At 34.5% G+C, this 22,088-nt stretch overlaps 1 protein-coding gene across 10 annotated transcripts in view; it reads right to left on the reverse strand.

Moving 5' to 3' along the window:
* CSNK1G3 (casein kinase 1 gamma 3) overlaps window positions 1-22,088 on the reverse strand; it is a 108,075-nt gene that overhangs the window by 23,989 nt on the left and 61,998 nt on the right. For 5 of the 10 annotated variants that reach the window (XM_045794836.2, XM_045794837.2, XM_045794834.2 and 2 more), the window contains exons 6-10: window positions 20,345-20,579; window positions 5,150-5,235; window positions 4,947-5,031; window positions 2,963-3,111; window positions 1,610-1,705 (exon numbers count right to left, since the gene is read on the reverse strand). In XM_045794836.2, the coding sequence (XP_045650792.1) occupies window positions 1,610-1,705; window positions 2,963-3,111; window positions 4,947-5,031; window positions 5,150-5,235; window positions 20,345-20,579 (651 nt within the window). The remainder of the gene's footprint in view (window positions 1-1,609; window positions 1,706-2,962; window positions 3,112-4,946; window positions 5,032-5,149; window positions 5,236-20,344; window positions 20,580-22,088) is intronic. The other 5 variants (XM_087862348.1, XM_045794838.2, XM_045794835.2 and 2 more) reach the window with 1 other exon arrangement.

Here is a 22,088-nt window from a genome sequence, read left to right on the forward strand (position 1 = left end):
ATTAATTCTGATGTATAAAACACGAACTCCAAAGTCTTGACTTTGGAACCATTTCTTTCTATACACAACATCTTACCAGAGTATTCAAAACTATCAACTAGTAATTTATGTCTGAAGAAATTTATATATAAGATCCTTTATTGCCCCAATTTTTCTAAGGCAAAATTCTAAAACTACTCTGTTTTAATTGGCTGTACTTTAAAGCATAATATTGTTAACTATCCCCTAAATGGAACATTTTATTTGCTCTGATTTTTATTGTGCTGTGTTCTTTCCTTTGATTTTCGTCTCTTGTTTAACTCACTTGAACTCCGGTGGATAAAAGATATAAGAGTAAGAAAGGATATAGCACATTATCCTTTCCCAGAAAGGGTTATAAGTGAAAATTCTAAAGACACTATTTAACTCCCAATTAGCAAAATGTAGGTCAAAGATGGATTAAAATCAAGCTTCTTTTTACAAAAAAGAGAAAGGTGGAAGCATCACTCAAAAATTTCAACAGCTTTCAATTACCTTACCCAGGAAATACAAACTCTTCACTCTCTATTTCTCTGCTATGCCTTGCCTAGAACCTATTCTCTGCTCAAAGCAAACTGAAATGCTCACTAATCCTCAAACTACATTTTTAAACTTCTGCTTCCTATTTTACACTGTTCACTCTCCCCAAAATACCCTTATTCCTTCATTTGCCTTTAAAAAAATTCCATTCATCCTTCAGGTTCATCTCAAACACCATCTTCTCCATAAAATCTTTACAGATCCCCCATATTTCAATGATCTTCTGCGGCACTTTATTAATATATTTCATGTGACAGAGGTTACACTGTTTGGCAATATAGTTATGAGTTCATCGTAATAATCATGATAACAGTAACACCAGCCATGAGAGTTGAGATTTACTGAATGCCTATAGGAATTAACAAGCATTATTCTGTTTTGCAGATAAGAGAAGTAAGGCCTGGGAAGACAGAGTAATTTGTCTAAGATCAAGTCATATCCAGGTCTGTCTGATTCCAGAGACTGAGTGAGCTCTTAGCCACTCATTACAAAATAATTTCTTATAGGTTAGGCTGTTTTCCTTACTTGTGCATTTCTGCAACATGCCGAATAGTAGCTTTCAAATAGCAGAAACTCAGCAAATAATTTATTGAGCTAAACTAGACTGTAGTTAGAAAGATCAACTGCCATTATAATTTATTCCAACAAGGTATCCAAACACTTCCACTCTAATAGAGTATCAAATATTGCTCAAAGTTTATACTAATTTATACCACTAATTAGAAATTTATCATTAAACATTTTCACGTGATTTTTAAACTAGTAAAGAGATAACGTTAGGGGGAATTGGTTTATTTGTTGCAAGCCTATGCATTTTCAATCCTTAATATGCATGTGTCTAGCATCTGTCTTATCTATTGAAGAAAAAAATGTATTTCAGTCCTTCAATATCTATCTACCTGTGTAGATATATGCTCCCATACACACATGCGCATAGGCACACCTGTAAAGCTATCATGTGGGCATGGAAAAAAACCAAATTTATTTTTCAACTGTCAGAATGTAACACAGAAGCAAATCAAGACATTCCATATCTGAAAGGGCAGCAAACCTGGTTTTTGGATTGTTGCATCTTATCTCTGTGTTGATGTGCTTCTCTGTTTGATGACAGAGCAGGATCTTGCTGAACTGCACCCACTGGAGTAGGCTACAATACAAGAATTAGCATCAGTTCATTCTGTTTCAGAAGTCGTATTCGAAATTATTCAGCTGCTTCATGGAATCAAGGAAATAATAAGACACGTAGAGTAAAGCCGTGCAAAATGATATCATTCTCGAAACATGTCACTAAAAATACCAAGTTAAAACGAGAATAGAGCTACTTTTTACATTGTTTTCAAAAATGTTTAAATACTTTATAAAGTGTTCACTTTTGTATCAATAAAAGACTTTCTAATGCTGTCTTTACTTTCAGGTTACTTTTTCATATCAGAAAGATGAAAGTGTATTTATGTCTCATTTGCAAAGCTAATATATAAACAGAATAAATCATTTTAAGAAAATAAGGACATGATTTTTAAAATAAGCTAATAAAATGGCTTATTGTCAATATTCTCAGGAGAGACTTACAAAAATTTTTACTTTTCAAATATGTTTCCAATTCAATATAAACAGTTTAAGCACAGTTTATTCAGATTTGCATCACAGATACCATATACAGTCAAATCACTGTGGATCTAAGAGAAATATAACCTAAACACTTAAATAAGTCAATTGTTCAAAAATACCTAAATCTGAGAGTTTGGTGGTTCCACATATGGATAAAAATTCACCAACTGCAAACCACAATTAAAAAAGTTTTGTAAGACTTTCTTACTTATTAGAAAAAAGAAACTAGTGAGAATAAATATTTTGAAAGTTGTCTCTTCAAAGAAAGAATTTTATGACATGTCCCTTTAAGTGATGAGCACCAATCCTGCAGTTATAGTCAAGACTAATTTTTTTAAGTTAAAAAACTTATAACAGTTTTAAAAACCCAAAACATGCTCCAATTTTTAAGTACCAGTCTATTCAAGACATAACCTAAAACTGCTAGTATAAACAAAAACCTATATTTTTAAATTACAAATGTTTTGAGAAATGGCTGAAATACACACAAGACTAACTGATCATTTAATGTAACAGGATATTATACCAAAAAATTATATCTGACAGTAAGAAATAAATCACGAATGAAAAGATGAAAATAACTCATTACTTTAAAAAGCAGGGGGTCCAAATATAGGGTTTTTATAAAATTCAAAGAATAATTTTAGTATAATGCTGCCTAAAATGCCCATGAAGATGAAATAAAATGAATCCTTTAAAAAAATTATTTGTACTCAACTCTTTCCACTGAAGAAGGTGTACTGTGGGGAAAAAAGTACTACAAATAATCTTTCGTTATATAGCACAGAGTACTCACCAACTGTTTACCAATCCAGTCATACTCATAATCAAACATATATCCTTTTCGATCAAACAAGTCAGTAAAAAGCTTTCTTAGGTAGTCATAGTCTGGTTTTTCAAAAAAATCTAGCCTTCTTACATAACGAAGATAAGTTGCCATTTCTTCTAGAAAGGAATAAAAATTATTCTGATTATACTTTTCTATATACTCATTAAAATTATTTAAATGTCTAAAAACTAAAACATGTTATAAAAACATGAAAAGGTAACAAAATTCTACTGCAATTTAAAATTTTAGGAATTTAATCACAATGAAATTAAAAAGGAGAAGAGAAGAGAAGAAAAAAATAGGGTCAAAAGAGAAACGAGAGGTTTTATTTAACAAATATGTTTGCTTCATTTCATTAGGAAAGGCTAAGATTTTTATTTTACGTTGTTATTTTGAATAGAAACCTTGGATAGTACTAAAGATTTGAAAGCAACTTAATAACACATAATTACTTAAACACAAGCACCGTACTCTGCTCATAAACTTAAAAATTTATTTAAAATATTGATGGGAATTGATTTATATATAAATGAAAGCATCTGCACTACCTTGATGGATTTCTTTTACCATCAGGCACATTCACTAACTGACCAACAGAGGATTCAAACTCCTAACCTGGGCCATGAGCAGAATTCTAACCAAACAAAATAAAGCTAAGAGATCTCAGAAATAAGACACAGCAGCAGGGTTTAATTTTACTTTTAATTTCTGGTCATACAACAATTATTTGGTAATATATAAATTTCTCTGTGCCGCTGTAATTCCCAAAAGTTTTAGAGATAAGTATTTTTCTTAAAGATCCTACTTTCCTAAAGGAAAAGAAAGACAAAGCCACAGAAATCAACAGGTAGAAATGGTGAGCAATTCGTAAAAGAGGGTTTCACCATCACGGCACAGAAAATCACTGTAGTGAGAGATGGAAGATTACTCTCAGGCATTTTTCTGATTCAATTCACTGACAGTGGCCAGTGAGAACAGGATTGTGCACAGCCCGACGGGCAATGAGAGTGGCACCCAGTGACCTTCCTCCCAGGATGACTCTCACTATTCCGTGTTCTAGCTAATTACCTGGTTAAGGGACTCTGACGCCCCCGTTTTATCCTGCAGAAATGTGTATGTGCTTCATAATAACACATAGCCAGTCTGCCTACAGCTACTCTGCTAGTGTTTATTTTTTTTTAATCTTCCAGTTCTAGATGTTACAGCAAAGACGAAAAATATACAATTAAAGTTTGCTGTCAAGGAATAACGTAAGCGAACGTGAGGAAGGGCTACCTGAGACCACGCTGCTTGCTGATAGCACAGCAGTGACGCCAGCATGGTACAGGAGGACGTGCGATACTGAAGTGAGGCATGAACTCAGTCTTGGACCTTCAGGTTCGGTTCACTTTCTGCTTAACTACATTAGCAACACATTATTCTTATTCCTTAATTATTTAGGAATCTTAAGTAAATTTTTGTTGGCTTAATCTGAGTTGCCAGAACTCCACGTGGAAGTAAAACTATTTTTATAAAGCTCCCCAATGTAACATTAGCCTAGAAGTACTAAGGTTTGTAAGATCTTAATGTACTTTGAAGACTAAATCATACATCACACACCTCCTTTGAGCTTGACAATGAGGCTCAAATGACTAACACTGTGCACCAAAACTATAAGCTGGCATTTCTCAGCAAGCATTTTAACTTATCAAAAGTATGTCACTGATATTTTAGCTACTATTGGTCAACACTACCAAAAAGGGGGATTTTCTTATATTAATTCCATCTTAACAGAGCAAATATACCAATTGTCCTTTTGGTCTACACATCAAATGCTGACATCTTTTAAATCATACTTTGAACACATTTTTTTTACGCATGAAAACCAGTCATTATAAACCTGAGCAACGGAAGTTAACTGCTCTAGTTTTCTGTGTATAAGCACAGGTACCAGTGTGGTGTTATTCATTACCTGGAAAATTTTCACATAACACTTCTATTGGTGTGGCTCGTTTTGTATCTCCAATTTTCTGATACCTCTCTTTTAAGGTGTCAGCCTAAAACAGAAAGGAAAAAAATCTTGAGAAGCCGGTAATTTTAAAATTAACTACTTGGCAGACAGAACCTTAACATATTAACGATTTATAAAATTCAAAAGGAAACAAAAACAATTACCTTTAAACCTTGCCAAGGAAGACTGCCTCTCAGAAAATACATGAACATATGGCCTAAAGCTTCTAAGTCATCTCTTCTACTCTGTTCTGAAATACAAGAGAAACATCGATTTCACTTTCCTCTCCCAGTTAAGGATTCAAGAACGGAGAATTGACTCTTTTGTTACAGATAAATTAATCCCCAAAGTTCAGTTTGTAAATATAAAATATCTGGCGCTTATAAGCAACAAATCATGTCCAGTTAAACAATGTTTTCACATTAAAATTATTGTGCATCTTGAAAATATGCCACTACGGGTTTGGGGGGGGGTTGTTTTGTTTTTTAAGATTCTACTGGGCACTCATTTCTCTCCTTAGATATCTATTCATGGAGGTATATAAGCAAGTCAGAAAGGGTTCCATGGTCAAAGACAGAGTCACTGTGTCACTCCATCTTAAAGATCCAGGATGTAACATATAAAAGATTTAAGAAAAACCCCAGAGATAAAAATGTTTAACTTCATTGAACCCTGCATTTCCTGAACTTATATGAGCACAAAATGTCCATCCTATAGAGTCTCCATTAATATTAAATGCAATTAGAATTTTATGTAATATATTCTTTAAAACACTTGTATTTGACACATCCCAACATTAATAACCCCTCTGCCACCACCAAAAATATGCTGCTAGAACAAACTGCCATTTTCAAATTGCTACTGTTGTTTTGGTAACAAAATGTTGTATAGCACATAACTCATGACAATTACAGAGGAATACTTGGAAAGGTACTTATATTTGCTAAGGGAAATTTTTTTCATTTTTTTGTCACTGAAGTTAAATGCTTATTTCTTACTATTGTAAAACAATACAAAAACTCTAACAATAAGAGGAAAAATAGTTCTTTAATTATAAATGTGTAAGATGTTTTATCCAAATGAGTCATCATACTACCTAAGCAGCACTGAATGCTTTTGAAAAAGCAAACTTTTCAAAGCATGGCTCTGAACTAGCATGAATAGGACAGAAAAGGTTTTAATTTCTATGTAATCTCATTCCACAATTGTCTTCTGTAACACTTGCTACAGTATATGTATATATATGTCGTGTTATTATCTAGTCATGATCTAGCCTCCCACCAGACAGCAGATTATAGGACAGCAGATGTCTCTTGGCTCATTACCCTCAGGACCGAGTATAACGGCTGCCAGAGAGGAGGCACGCAACACAGACAACTTAAATAGAAAAATGAACCTTGAAAAATATATAATACTAGATATGTGTCCCTTTTCTACAAGCAAACAACGATATCCAGAAGAAAATGCATCAAGTTGTTAGTAATTAGAGTTATGAGATTAGAGAATTAGAGAGTTATGAGATTAGAGAATTCCACCTTCTCATTTTATATACTCAAACTGAAGTATAATGGCAAATTTTTCTTTTTTGCTTCTATTTTCTATTATAACAATGTAAACATATGCTATTAAAAATAGAAAACTTTCAAAATAAATAAAATAGACTCAAGGTCTTTTAAAACCCAGTAATAAAAGTGGGTATATGAATAACATGAGAAAAATGAGTAATATATTTTATATATACAATCTGCCTTTATTAGATCCTGGGAACCTTAGGAATAAAGAGTCATGCAAAGAAAAAAAAATATTTCTGAAGTCCCGCTGAGAATCAGAATCACCTCTGAAACTTTTAGATGCCTCAAATGAGCAGGCCTAATGCTGGAGACTGATTCCTTGGGTATGACATATACTAGAAGAATGTGCATTTTAAAAAGCTTAGCAGATGACTCTGAAATACAGCCAGAGTTGATAAGCACTAAAAAGGAAACTCCTTTTATTGATGTATACTTTCCACATACTAAAATACTCATTGTAAGGGTATAGTTTGAAAAATTTTCGAAAAAAATTACCTAAGTACCACCACAATCAACAACTATTTCCAACACTCCAAAAAGTTCCCTTAGGTCCACTGCCTGTTATCCTATTATTCGCCCCTCCCCTGGCCTCAAAACAACCACTTATCTGCTTTCTGTCAGGCTACATTAAATTTGATTTTTTTATAGGGTTTCATATGAAAAGCATCATAAACATAGACCCTTGGGTCCAAATTCTTTCACTCAACATATCTTTTTATGTTGTTGTGTGCATTGGTACTTCATTACTTTTTATTGCTGAGTAGTATACTACAATATATTTATATATTCACCAATGATGGGCCATGAGTAACTTCCAGTTTGGGGCTACTGTGAATAAAGCTTTTACAAACATTCTTGTAGAAGTCTTTGTGTGAACATGTTTCCATTTCTCTTGTGTAAATTTTAGGAGCAGGATTACTGCTTCACATGGAAAGTGTAGATTTTACTTTTTAAGACACTTCTACACTGTTTTCCACCAGCAGCGTATGAGAATTTCGCTTGGTGCAGTGCCTATCCCACATTTAGCATGGTCACTCTTATATTTCAGCCCTGCTAATGGCTCGGAGGTGTTAGCTCACTGTGATTTAATTTGAATTTCATTTTCACCAGTGACTAATATTTTTGAACATTGTTTCAACCGTGTTACTGCTTATTCATACATCTTTTTATGAAGTGTCTATTTAAATATTTGACTTTTTTTTTTAAATTGTACTATGTGTCTCGTTAAAAAGTTGTAAGAGTTGTTTGTGTATCCTGGCTACAAGTAGTTGTCAGATACAAGTTTTGCAGACACATTCTCCCACACTGTAGCTTGCTTTGGTTTCTTAACAGTGTCTTTCAAAGAACAGAAGTTCACATTTTGATGAGGCCCAACTTATCAGGGTTTTGTGGTTGTTCGCTTATGCTTTTTTATGTCCTATCTGAAAATCTTGGACTAGTCTAAGGTTGCAAAGATTTTCCATTTTTTTCTTCAAGAAATTCTACACTTTTGGTTCTTAAATTTAAATCTAAGATTCATTTGAAGTAATTTTTCTTCTTTTTGCTCCAGGTGGGGTAAGGGTTTAAAGTCATGTTCTTCAATACCAATACATAGTTATTATCATATAGTTTCATTACAGTACAATCCTCTCCCCCCCTTGAATTAATTTTGAACCTTCTCAAAAACCATTTGAGCATCTGTGTAGGGGTCCATTTCAGGACTCTGTAATGTGACCAATTTATCTATGTATAGGCCAATAGCACCGAATATAAGAAGAAAGGAAAAATTAATGATAAACGAGGAAACCAATGATGACAAAATAGACAATCAATTGAGAAAACCACAAAATCAGAAGCTGGTTACATGAAAAATTCAATAAAATAATCATCTCACTAGGCTAAAAGAAGGAAAACACAAATTACTAGCATCAGGAGCAACGAGGGGGCAACAGGACAGATCCTACAGACATTAAAAGAATGGCAAAAGAGTATTATGAACTAACACTATATCAGTAAATTCAACAACTCAGAAGAAATGAACAAATGTCCTGAAAGACAAATTACAAAGATGTGAATAAAGTTCTATACCAATTAAAGAAACTTAATTTATAATTTAAAATCTTCCCAAAATATAACCAAAAGCCCAGATGGCATCACTGGTGAATTCTATTATCACTGGTGAATTCTATTAAACAGTTAAGGAATAATACTAGCTCTACACAAACTCTTTCAGAAAGCAGAAGAGAAGGAAATCTTTGCCAACTCTTTTCATTACTGATGTTACCAGTCAAAGGCATTTACAAGAAAAGTAAAGTACAGGAAATGTCTCCTATCAACACAGTTGCAAAATTCTTCAAAGGCTAATACAAAATGACTAGTTCATCCTATGAATTTAAGGTTGGTTTAACTTTTAAAAACCAATCAATGTAATTCACCATGTTAATAAAAGATATAAATCATATGACCACCTCAAAAGATACAGAAAAAGTACTTAATAAAACATAACAACCAATTATGATTTAAAAAAAAAAAAAACACTTGTAGGGGCACCTGGGTGGCTCAGTCGTTAAGCGTCTGCCTTTGGCTCAGGGCGTGATCCCAGAGTCCTGGGATCGAGCCCCGCATCAGGCTCCTCCGCTGGAGGCCTGCTTCTTCCTCTCCCACTGCCTGTGTTCCCTCTCTCACTGGCTGTCTCTGTCTTTGTCAAATAAATAAAATCTTAAAAAAAAAAAAAAAACACTTGTAAAAAAAGGAACAGGCAAAAAAAAAACCTTTTCATTCAGACAAAGAACTTCTACAAAAAACCTACAACTAACATAATTCTGACATGGCAAAAGGCACCCCTACAATCAGGAACAAAACAAGGATGTTCCCTCTTACATTATCTATTCAGTGTTGTACTAGAAGCCCTTGTTAGGACAAAAAAAGGGGTGGGGGATGCAAGAAAATATTTAAAAGGTATACAGATTGGAAATAAAGAAGTGAAACTAGTTTTTTCTGCAGACCATATGACCATATATGTGGAAAACCCTAAGTAATCTACAAAAAAGCTGTATTAGAACTAGTACATGAGTTTTAGCAAGGTTACAGAATACAAGATCAATATATAAAAATCAATTGTACTTCTAAGAAAGCAATCAACAACTGGAAAACAAATTTAAAAAATAATACCATTTTCAGCAGCATCAAAAAATATGAAATACTGTAGAGATAAATTTAAAAGACTGAACGATACCTAAATACTGACCCCTTCCAAGTAGCATTCTTTGTTAAGGAGAGGAACACATTATAAAAGGCCATTTCCCTCTGAATTCAAGGTGTGGGGCTTTAGTTACCACAGTGCCAACAAGCCATGATCGTAAGGGTATCTTGCCTATATGGTTGTCTCAGAAAGCAGTATTAGTCTCAAAACCTACACAGTATTTATTTATTTATTTTTTAAGATTTTATATATTTATTTGACAGAGAGAGAGGCAGCGAGAGAGGGAACAGAAGCAGGGGGAGTGGGAGAGGGAGAAGCAGACTTCCTGCCGAGCAGGGAGCCCGATGCGGGGCTCCATCCCAGAACGCTGGGATCATGACCTGACCTGAAGGCAGATGCTTAACAACTGAGCCACCCAGGTGCCCCAAATACTACACAGTATTTAAAAACTCAAGTCATAAATATAAGCTAGTAAAATAAACCACTTCTGTAACTCAGCCTCAAATATCCTTACCCTCATAATTCTTTTCTTTGTGTTCTTTCATCAACTGACAAATCTGGAAGTAAATTTCACCATGTAGTGAGTAACAGAAGTCAAGGGGAAGGTTTTATCTTTGAAACACAGTAACTAAAGAATACCTCCTCAGGTCTTTAACAGTTCTGTTTCATGGGGAAAAAAATTTCCCAAAGGTACTCTGGCCCTTATTAAACCCCGTTCACATTTTATAAAAGCACTTAACTACAAAGGCCTGTTTGAAAATGGATGTTTCCCTGGAAGCCAAGAATCCTTACAGGCACCCTTACTATGAGCAACTAAGAAATGAGAAAGTGATGATTTACTTTACAATAGGTATCATTAAAGAATCTTTTAAATAGGTTTTCCAAAAAGTGCAAAGTTATGTAAAGAGTCAATTAAAATTTCGCTTTTTAAGAATATATGTATCATATAAACTACACACAACCAACATATTAAGAGCCTAGTATGGGTCAGTGTACCATATTGATGATCATTTAAAATTCTAGCTACACTTAAAGCAACAGTAATCCCAAATAAGAAAAGAAAGACTCAGAAAGCTTAAGAGACTAGCCTAAAACTATGCACCTAAAAGAGAAAGGCAGAATTCTAAACTACATGTCTGCACTTTTTTCATTTCAGAAAGCAAAAGCAAAGTAGAACTAATCAATTAACCAAATATTGATTTTACACCTTCTGCAACACTTTTCTACTTAAAAGTTCTACTCCTTATCTCAACATTATTTTCCTCTTTTATTAAACTGATTTAATTCCTCACATGCCTAGAACTGTTTCTATTTTGACTGAATTTCAATTCAACTTTTAGCAACAGAAAATATTTCCTTTATTAATTCAAATTTACCTTTATCAAAATATATGTATACATAATATATATATATCCATCCCAAATGCTTAGAAGCAGAAAACTTTCTAAAATACACATATGTATTTACACAAAATAAGCTCATTACTGCATTTTCCTACAGAAATGAAAAACAATGAGGCCAAAAGACATGTTAGTTTTAACTAAATACAGGCAAGACAAGAGAGCTCAAAAAACCCAACAAAAAAAAAGTCTCCATGAAGAAAATTTAAATCATTCTTTATATATAAGCAACAACAACAATAAAAAATTACTACAGGTCAAGGTTTCACTTTATATTTCCTCCTAAAATGTTGAAAATTCTTTTTCCCTAACACCCCACCAAAAAAAACCAAAACACTCTTCTTCTTCAAGATTCACTGAGCTCATTAACATTTTTCAAAATGACATAATTAAGATGGTTTTTGTTAAATGAAAACACAAACCTCTTTAGGAAAAGAAGAGGCACAATTATGCAGACAATGTGCAGCAACAACTCACCACACCAGATACCCAATCTAGCAATAACAAGAACGCATAAAGAAAAAAAAAAAAAAGGTTTCTGAGCAACGGAACACAGCACATGCATTCATCTGATTCCTAAAGAAGTCCTCTTGAAATCCAGTTCTGTTAATTTAGATAAAATCCAATAAATTTGTCTATCAAGAGAAGCAAATCAGAAGACAATAGCAAAGTACTGTCAGCAACAGTACTACACATGATAACAAATAGTATGCTACAAGATATTTACATACCAAAAAAACTATTAAAAAATAACTACTCTCAGACTAACTATAAACCTACAATAATCAACACACTGTAGTATTTGTGGAAAAAAAAATAGACAAATAGCTCAGTGAACAGAATAGAAAGCCAAGAAATAGACCCACATAAATACATTCACCTTGACAAACAAGCATAAGCAAAACAACGGAGCAAAGTTACGTTTTTTCAACAAACAGTACTCAAACAACTGGATATCATCAATATGTAAAAAAATAAATCTTACACCCTTTACAAAAATAAACCAAAATGGATCAAAGACCTGTCAAATGCAAAATTATAAAATTCCTGGAATATAACATAGAAGAAAATCTAGATGACCATGGGTTTTGAGATAACTGTTTAGATACAACACCACAGGCATGACCTTTGAAAGAAATAATTGATGAGCTGCACTTCATTAAAATTAAAACTTCTGCTCTGCTAAAGACACTTTCAAGAGAATAAAAAGGTAAGTCACAGACTGGGAGAAAATATTTGCAGAAGACACACCTCATAAAGAACTATTATCCAAAATACACAAAGAACTCTTAATATCAACAATAAAACAAACAACCTGATTAAAAATGGGCCAAAGACCTTAAAAAAACGCCTCACAAAAGAAGATACATAGATGACAAGTAAGCATATGAAAAGATGCTACACATTGTATGTCATCAGGAAACACAAATTAAAACAATGATATAACACTACTATGACATAATGATTTATAAGAAATATATATTTGGTCATTCAGACGACCAGAATATATTTCTCAAGATATACTCAGTCTTTGGCCACAGTTCTTAAAAACACTTCTGAGCCCTAACGGTGAAATGGGTGTCTTGTTACTTATGAAGGTGAACCTTGAACCTACCCAAGGTCAGGGGCTAGCTGCCAGGGAAACTAACCATATGATTGGAGGGTTGGAACTTTCAGTCCCACCCCACAACCTACAGGGAGGGAAGAGAGGCTGGAGGTTGAATTAGCCAATGGCCAATGCATTAGTCAATCATGACGATGTAATGAAGCTCCCATAAAAACCCAAGAAGACAGCTTTTTGGCCCTTCTGGGAGAGCTTCCACAGTTGGGGAACCAGAACACTTGCACGTGTCACCAAGCCAGGGCCCAAGCTGCACAAGGACAGAAGGTCCTTTGTTTGGGATCTCATCCTACATCTGACTATTGATTTGTATCCTTCATCATGTCCTGTAATAAACTCGTAAACCTAAGTAAGTGCTTCCCTGCGTCTAAGAAACCACTCTAGCAAATAAACTAAACTTTAAGAGGAGGTAGCTGGAGTCTCTAATCTGTACATGATCAGTCAGAAGCACAGGTAACAATCTAGAGCTTGCAAGTGTTATCTGAAATTGGGGGTGGAGAGCAGTCTTGTGGGACGGAATCCTTAACCTTGGGATTTGATGGTATCTCCAGGTAGACAGTGTCAGAATTTAAGTTGAATTTTCAGACATGCTGCTGGTGTCTGAGAAGTGCTTGTTGTTGTGGAGGGGAAAAGTCCTTCTCTACAGAGTAGTTTGTCCCAGGAATCCTAAAAGAACTACACAACTATTGGGGTGGTGGAAATCTAAAACATTAACAATCCCAAATGCTGGGAAGAATGTGGAGCAAGAGGAGTCTCATTCCTTGGTGGTGGGAATGCAAAATGGTACAGCCACTCTGGAAGACAGTTTAGGGGCTTCTTACAACATAATTTTAACATATGATCCAGCATTGTCATTGGTATTCACCCAAAGGAGTTGAAAACTTAGGTCCCACAAAAATCTGCACATGGATGTTCATAGCAGCTTTATTCATAATTGCCAAAACTTGGAGACAACCAAAATGCCCTTCAGTAGGTGAATCGGTAGATCAACTGTGGTACATCCAGACAATGGAATATTATGCAGCACTAAAAAGAAATGAGCTGTCAAGCCATGGAAAAACATGGAGAAACATTAAATGCATATAACCAAGTAAAAGAAGTCAGTCTGAAAAGGCTAATATTATTTATTTCAAACTATATGGCATTTGGAAAAGGCAAAACTATGGAGACAATAAAAAGACCAGTGGTTGCCAGGAGTCTGGAGGGAGGGAGTGGGAAGGGAGGGCTGATTAGGTAGGGAATAGAGGAAGCGAAACTCTCCTGTATAATACTACAATGGCTGATACATGTCAGTATAAATGTACCCAAACCCACAGAATGTGCAAGACCAAGAGTAAGCCATGAAGTAAACTATGGACTCTAGATGATAGTGATGTGTCAGTGCAGGTTCATCACTTGTACCAAAGGTGCCACTCTGGTGAGGGACATTGAGAGTGGGAGTGGTGCTGCCTGTGTGGGGGCAGGGAGTATAAGGGAAATCTCTCAACCTTCTGCCTAATTTTGCATGAATCAAAAAATGTTCTTAAAAAAAAAATCTGTTCTAAAAAAATACATTTAAAAAAAGCACTACTATTTAAATGCATTTTCTCTAAATTTATGTAGATCAAGGTATACATCCTAATATTCTCCAACTCAACTTGAGGGTATCACTATATAATAGTAATCATACAAAACTTAATGAAGCTGAATCATCCAGACAATGTAAATTATGCTCATCATATTTTGTTTAAGAAAGCAAGGAATTGTGCAATTCATTTTTAAACTGTTAAAATGTAATTATAAAATGTAAATACATGTTTTTAAACTGCTAAGAAGCTGTTTGGGAGCCTAAGAGGTATCCTCAGGAATGTGGGCAATTAACCTAGACATTATATGAATCACATCATAAGATGACAACACAGAAAGAAAGCATTTTTGTAAAACCATAAATTCTGTGATTCCTTCACTCCTATTCAGAGAGCTTACCACTTACAGGCTTGGAATGTTATTCTTCTATCAACACTGATTTTTATTAACACAAAGCAACTGGCAGTTTATTCCTCAAATCCTAGTCTCTTATTTCATGAATACTCAATATTAATAAAAACAAGACAATTCTAATGTTACTTGGTAAAGAGAAACAAAGAGTATTTACTTTATTTCAAATGACTTCAACAAGAACAGTTTTTTCATGAAAAGAAAAAAAAAAGTGATCCAAAGTAAGATTATAAAATGAGGTTCAAAGTAGTTGACCAAAAAAAAAAAAAAAAAAAAAAAAAAGTCTTGAAAAAGATATTAAAAATAAAGACACTCAAGCAGACACAATTTTAAAAAACATTTCAACATAATAATAAAGCTTCCACCAGAGCAGACCACAGAAATCCACGTGTCACAAACGGCTTTAGTTGACTCCATCTTAAACAGTGACTTAAGAAGGTATAAGAAGGTACACAAGTGAATCACGACATCTGCCTTCTTAACATTAATTGTCCAGCGAAGATCAATAAATATATAAATATAGATAGATACAGATATAGATATATAGATATCTCACAGGAATAAAGAGGCTAAAATCCACACTGTGATTTTACACTTTTCTTCCAGCTTTTTCTTTTTTATATCTGATACAGTGCACCAATCTCCACAAAGGAAAAAATACTTGTAAGTCTGCACAAAGGTCAGTCTGGCCAAATTCTCTCTTTTGAAATGCTCATGTGTGTAGAAAGTCCCTGAATGCACAAGAGTAAATGAATGAATAAGAAAGCTTTAATTCCTCTTAAAAGAGGAATCACCAAAGTCCAGGCAAAGCAGAAAGGAAAAAACATATACACAAATTAAAATCACCACTAAAAGATCCCATTTTCACTACTTTTTCTTTTCTATCTGTTCCTGACTCCTCACAAAGCTGGTGCTTTAAACTCAAAACATCACTAATAATCCCAATGTTCACAGCCATCTCACTTATAAAAATGCTTTAACTATTCAGCACTTAAACTCACGTGACTTTAGCTTGCTCTTATTTCTTAAAAAACAGGAAATCATGTAATCTGGGAAACAAATTTTCTCTCTGTTAATACTGCCCATCTACTTCCCAAGTACTACATAAAAATTGAGAAGCAGGGCTTTTGTAAATAAGAGAAAGTAAGGATTAAAGCTTTTATTCTTTGTAATACTTGCCAAAGAAATATTTTGTTTGTTTTCTTCCTGAAAAAGGAGTAAAAAGAGATTACTGTAATAGTTAAATGCCGTTTCCCAAGCTCCAAAGGCTTTTCCTAACAAGGACAAACGTATCAGATTCGCTTTGCCATTTCTACAAATAGAATGCTGTTACATTTACCATTGTTCAGATAAAAAAACATCGGGCCATACGGAAGTTGTGACTTCATGTCTCACAATAAAATGGTGGTGAACCTTTGTTAGTTGTTCTGAAATAATCTGTTAACGACTACCATGAAATGAAAATCTCTCACAGACACTGTTCATATAAACACAGGTGTGCCTGATTTTAATGGAAGACATGATCCTGAAAGTTGTGTATCTCAATCTTATTTTAAACCTATCACGAAAGTTTGCTATTGAAAGGCATCTCCCACACAAAGACAAACACTACCTAAATGCAACTAATTTTAAATATCTGACACTTACTTTTCTTCAAGTAAGGCAGATTTACATTTTTCAGGCATTTCAGACAGCTGAAGAGAAAAAATACCATGGCTCTACTTTCAGGAGGCTGTTAGTGAGCAAATGCTATTAGTTCTGAGTAAGAGGAAGAAGCAGGGACATGCCTATATAGCAGATAAGTCTGGGAAGAATGGTCAGAGAAGAAGCTATGAGCAGGAGTTGAAGCCTGCGTCAGATGACTGCTAAGGTCCTGAACAAAAAGTGACTGTATACTGCAGGGTACGTTTAAGCGGTGATGATGGGTAAATACTGATTGGTTTACATTTCTGTCTATTCTTCCTTGTGAGTGAGATGGCAGGGATGGAATCTAAAAGCAGAAAATAAAGTCTGACTTTCTCTGATATGAAAACTGACCCTGGTTGAAGACTTAGGAATAAACTACTATAAATATAACCTAGAACCGATTTTTTTAGAAAGGCAAAGAGGTAACTCAATGGGAAAGAATATGGTATCATAAAAAGAACCTCAACCCCTACTTCACACCTTACAAAAATTAATTGTAGACAGAAGAAAATATAAAATGTATTCATCTCCTGGGGACAAAGATTTCTTAGAATTCAAAAAGCAATAATCATAAAACCAAAACACTGAACCACTAAGAAAATGAGTAGGTAAGCCACAGACTAGAAGAATCTATTCACAGTACATATATTTGGGAAAGAACTTATATCCAGAATATATAAAGAATTTCTATAAGTCAACAATTAAATGACACACATGTCATAAAAGAAGATACGCAAATGGTCAAAAAGCACAAGTAACGGTGCTCAGAAGCATGAGTCAGGGAGAAATAAAATACAACTACACATCCACTATAACAGCCAGAATGAAAAAGAATGACAACTCCAAATGTTGTCAAGACTGAAACAAACAGAACCCTCCTTCGCTGCTGGTGGAAAAAGAAAATGGTAGGAAGGCTTTGGCGTACTGATGGGCAGTTTCCTATAAAGTTAAACAATACCTACCATATGACCCAACAGCAATTCCAATTTTAGGTATTTACCCAAAAGAACTGAAAACATATGCCCACCGAAAGATTTAAAAATTCCTAATAGTAAAACACTGTTAATAATCAAAATGTTCATCAACAGTAGAATACATAAACAATAAGTGTGGTATATTTGTGCAATGGAATACTACTGAGCCTTAAAAAGAAACAAATTACTGGGGTCCCTGGGTGGCTCAGTCAGTTGAGTGTCCAACTCTTGATCTTGGCTCAGGTCATGATCTCAGCTCAGGTCATAATTTCGGGGTCATGATATCAAGCCCCACCACGTCAGGCTCCATGCTGGGTGTGGAACCTGCTTAAGATTCTCTCACTCTCTCCCTCTTCCACTGCCCCTCCCCCTTCTCTAAAAAAAAACCAAAACAAAACAAATTACTGATACTTAAAAAACAAACATTAATCTCATACTCAGCAAAAGAAGCCAGTTGATTCCATTTATATGAAGTAACAGACTCAGCAAAACTAATCTATGGTGACAGAAATCACATCACTGGTTACTTTTGGAGAAAGTGGGGAGAGAGCAAGAATGAAGTCTAGGGGATGATAATAATATCATAAATCTTGACAGGGTTGTGGGCTACCCACATGTGTACATATGTCAAAAATCACAAATTATTTACTCAAATATTATAAACTTTAGTGTAAATTTTATTTCATTTTAAAAAATGAACTTTTCAATAAAATAAGAATTACAAATACTGTCAATTCTAGTAAGCTTGCTTTACATATGCTATTAGTTACCAATTCTGAAACGACATTCTGAGGATCCTAGGCTTCTAACAATGAGTAAACAGAGTAGTGGTAGCCAGATTTCTCACTGTTGGCAGAGGAAGACAGAAATAGAGAAAATAGAAGGGAATTACACATATGGAAAACAGGGATACTACTTTGTGGTCTTGGACTGAAATTAAAAGTATCAATATCGGGGCGCCTGGGTGGCACAGCGGTTAAACGTCTGCCTTCGGCTCAGGGCGTGATCCCGGCATTGTGGGATCGAGCCCCACATCAGGCTCCTCCGCTATGAGCCTGCATCTTTCTCTCCCACTCCCCCTGCTTGTGTTCCCTCTCTCGCTGGCTGTCTCTATCTCTGTCGAATAAATAAAAAAATAATTAAAAAAAAAAAGTATCAATATCAACTCATGATCTTAGTAGATAGGTATTAATATATGCGTACATATGCATATTTGCGTGTGTATGTATGTGTGGATACTGATTCACATACACATATGCATTTTGTAGTTCTGCTGAAAGGGCCTAGAAGCAATAACACACCAGTAGCAATGAGTACACCCAGTGCCCAAATCTTGCTTTCTATATAACATTATCCAATAAAAGGACCCAGGGAAACCTGGACAAATGTCTGTTTCTGGGCTAGAGCAGAGAAACTACAAGATGAATCTGGAACAACTTGTAGCTTCAGAAAGTTAAGTTCTCAAAGAATCATGAGAAAAAGCCAAAAGAACAGAGCAGCCAGCTTGATGGAGCAACAAATGGCCAAACCTGGGGCAATGGGAGTATCAATATAAATAATGACAGTAATGCCCTATACTACTTTCAGTAAAAACCCATGAGTCCATACTGACTAGTCAATAAATGGGAAAAGAAGAAAAAGCTTCAGCTTACATTAGATTATCAATAAATACACAAGGAACAATGAATTAGAAAATCATCAATGGATGCTAAATCAAGTGCGTAAAATCTGATGAGGAACAACGTATTTATATTCACATAATCTCACAAATTCACCTACAAAATACTTTTGAATTTCAAATGGAAAATAAGAAACTTGCAGGTGGAGGAACTTAGCAGACACGACACTAAGCAAGGGATTGGAACTAACCAACGACAACATACGTCTCCTGACGTGATGCACTAACAACACATCACTTGTGCTTTTGTGCTACAAACGCACTCGAATATAATCATGAAGGAATGATGAGACAGACTCAAATTGAAGACATTCTACAAGATAGCCTATAGGTACTCCACAAAAATATGAAGGTCATGAACCGTGAAGAAAGGTGAAGGAGTGTTCCAGATAAAAGCAGACTAAAGAGAGGTGACAAATAAATGAAATATATGTTCCTGAAATGGATCCTGGACAGGGGGGAAAAAAAAAAGCTGCAAGAAACTCTGTGAGGTTGATATTATTTTATAAGGAACCCCCTTTAAAAAGTTAAATCATTTGCCCCAAGTCATATAGTTACTACACTGTAAACAAAACCAGTAAGGTATGCACGCTCAGGATTAAATGTATTGGGCAGGATGCCATCTCCTTGGCTGGCTGTATCAGAAAGCCATAGTCTCAACCAAAAATCTTCACACACACTAAATGCAGCTAAAATTAAGTATTCTGGGGCGCCTGGGTGGCACAGCGGTTAAGTGCCTGCCTTCGGCTCAGGGCGTGATCCCGGCGTTATGGGATCGAGCCCCACATCAGGCTCTTCAGCTATGAGCCTGCTTCTTCCTCTCCCACTCCCCCTGCTTGTGTTCCCTCTCTCGCTGGCTGTCTCTATCTCTGTCAAATAAATAAATAAAATCTTTAATAAATAAATAAATAAATAAATAAATAAATAAATAAATAAATAAATAAAATTAAGTATTCTCTCATAGTCTTTAATAAAAATAATCATATACAGATATTCAACTGTATCAAAGTTGAATATTTCTAAGTTGTCATATGAAAGCAAGACAGAGTGAAAGTAAGGATATCTGTCATTTATTTACTCTAGAGCAACTTCCTTTAAAAGAATTGTATGAAATATAAATCAAAGTAAACTCTAGCTAGATGTGATAAATAAAAATTACGACAGAAGCAACTGTAATCCCCCCAAAATTGAACCATAATAACAAACAAAAATTCACACTGTTAGCATAGTTACTGAATTCAAATTTCTGCATTTATGAAAGGTACACATACCTTTTCCTAAATGTGTGTTTATGCTCATATATCTAGCTGTTCCTGTAAGGCTCTTGTGTTCTCTGTATGGTATGTGTTTCTTTGTCTCTGGATCAATATATTCCTTTGCCAAACCAAAATCTATAATATGAATAACTTGCTGGGTTTTGTTTCCTGGTCGTCCTATTAAGAAGTTCTCAGGCTTTACATCTCTGTATATCAAGTTCTTTGAGTGGACATATTCCATGCGAGAAATCTTGAGTGACAAAAAAAAAAAAAAAAAAAAAAAAGAAAAGAAAGAAAGAAAGAAAGTTTTATTTTAGGCATTGACTAGCATAAAAAAGCATAATAGAGAAGGACAAAATTCTTACAATGAAAACAACACAAAGAAGAAAACTATCAGACACTGTTTCAACCCTTTAGAAGTAACATAATATCAGTCTATAGTTTCTCAAAAATATATCCAATTATGACCAAAAGTCTTTGCTTTCACTATAATGGTCATTTATAAATGAAAGTATTTGAATCTCATTAATTCCTTTCATACCGTTGAGCCGGATTCCATCAGCACTTACAGACGATGCCACCTCAGACAATCAAAAAGCTTTACTAATACCAAGTCTTGAACCGAGACAAGGAAAGAGGCATATTCAAAAGCTGGCACTTGTTCTTCCTTAACAACCCAATCATTGAGCAACTGTTACTGTTCTATTAAAGAAACTTAGAGTCTAAACTGTTAAATAAAAACAACACAGTACCCTTTAGGAAATCTTTCCTTTATAACTTACTTATGTCTTTCCTTAGATATTAAACGTTTTAAAAGATCTTGAAACCAGAAAATTTTGGAAGACCACTCTAATGATACTATAGTACATTTTCACCAATGTTTTTACACATTCTCAAATAATGTTCATTGTACAAACTGTCACAAGGTAGGATATTACAAACAAGAAAACAAAATTGCTTCATTTAGTGATAATGGTTGACAACACAATGTAAACACTGAGTCACTTGGGCCATTTTCGTTGTTAACAAATTATGAATCATAATATACAATATTTCTATGACCCATACTTTTCATTAATGATACATGTTGAGCATTTTCCAGGTTATAAGACATACTTTTAATACGCAATTTTTATGGCTACATATTATTTTATGGCTATTAATAATTTACTCAACTAATCCTATAATCTCTCTACATTTGGGGTGTTTCCCACGTTACGATAAGCATCCTTGCACAAAAAGCTTTAAGTATACATGAACAGTTTCACCGGATATATTTGTAGAGGTGGAATTAATGAGTCAATGGAGAAAAACAACTTTAAGATTTTGCGACGTATTACTGGTACGGATTTCAAAATGGCCTTAAATCATCCTCTAAGTTGTTTCCCCATAGGTTCCCTAAAATTTAAATATTTTATAAGACTTCCTCATTGTTTCTTCTTTTTCTAGGCCATTAGAATTTATTACTAACATTATAAATCCACGTTTCTGAGGGTTCTCTTTTCTAAGCATTCATATTCTATATGAAAACAGGGCTAGAAACAATTCTCAAGGTTGAGAACATTCTGATCTTAAAGCAGTAAGTTATTAATTCTTTCACACAAATAAAACACAGTTGGCTCAGCTATTTTAAGTTCTATGCATCCTAAAAAGACAGTGAGATGGAAACTAGAAACTTCATTAGATCAAATGTTCTGTAAAGATAATGTCACGAAACTTGAAACTTTCAATATACATGTGTGACCAAAAGAACCGTACA

This window comes from Ursus americanus, chromosome 5 (assembly GCF_024610735.1).
Source record: "Ursus americanus isolate L20-20 chromosome 5, mUrsAme1.1.p, whole genome shotgun sequence".
In the NCBI taxonomy this organism is placed as follows: Eukaryota; Metazoa; Chordata; class Mammalia; order Carnivora; family Ursidae; genus Ursus; species Ursus americanus.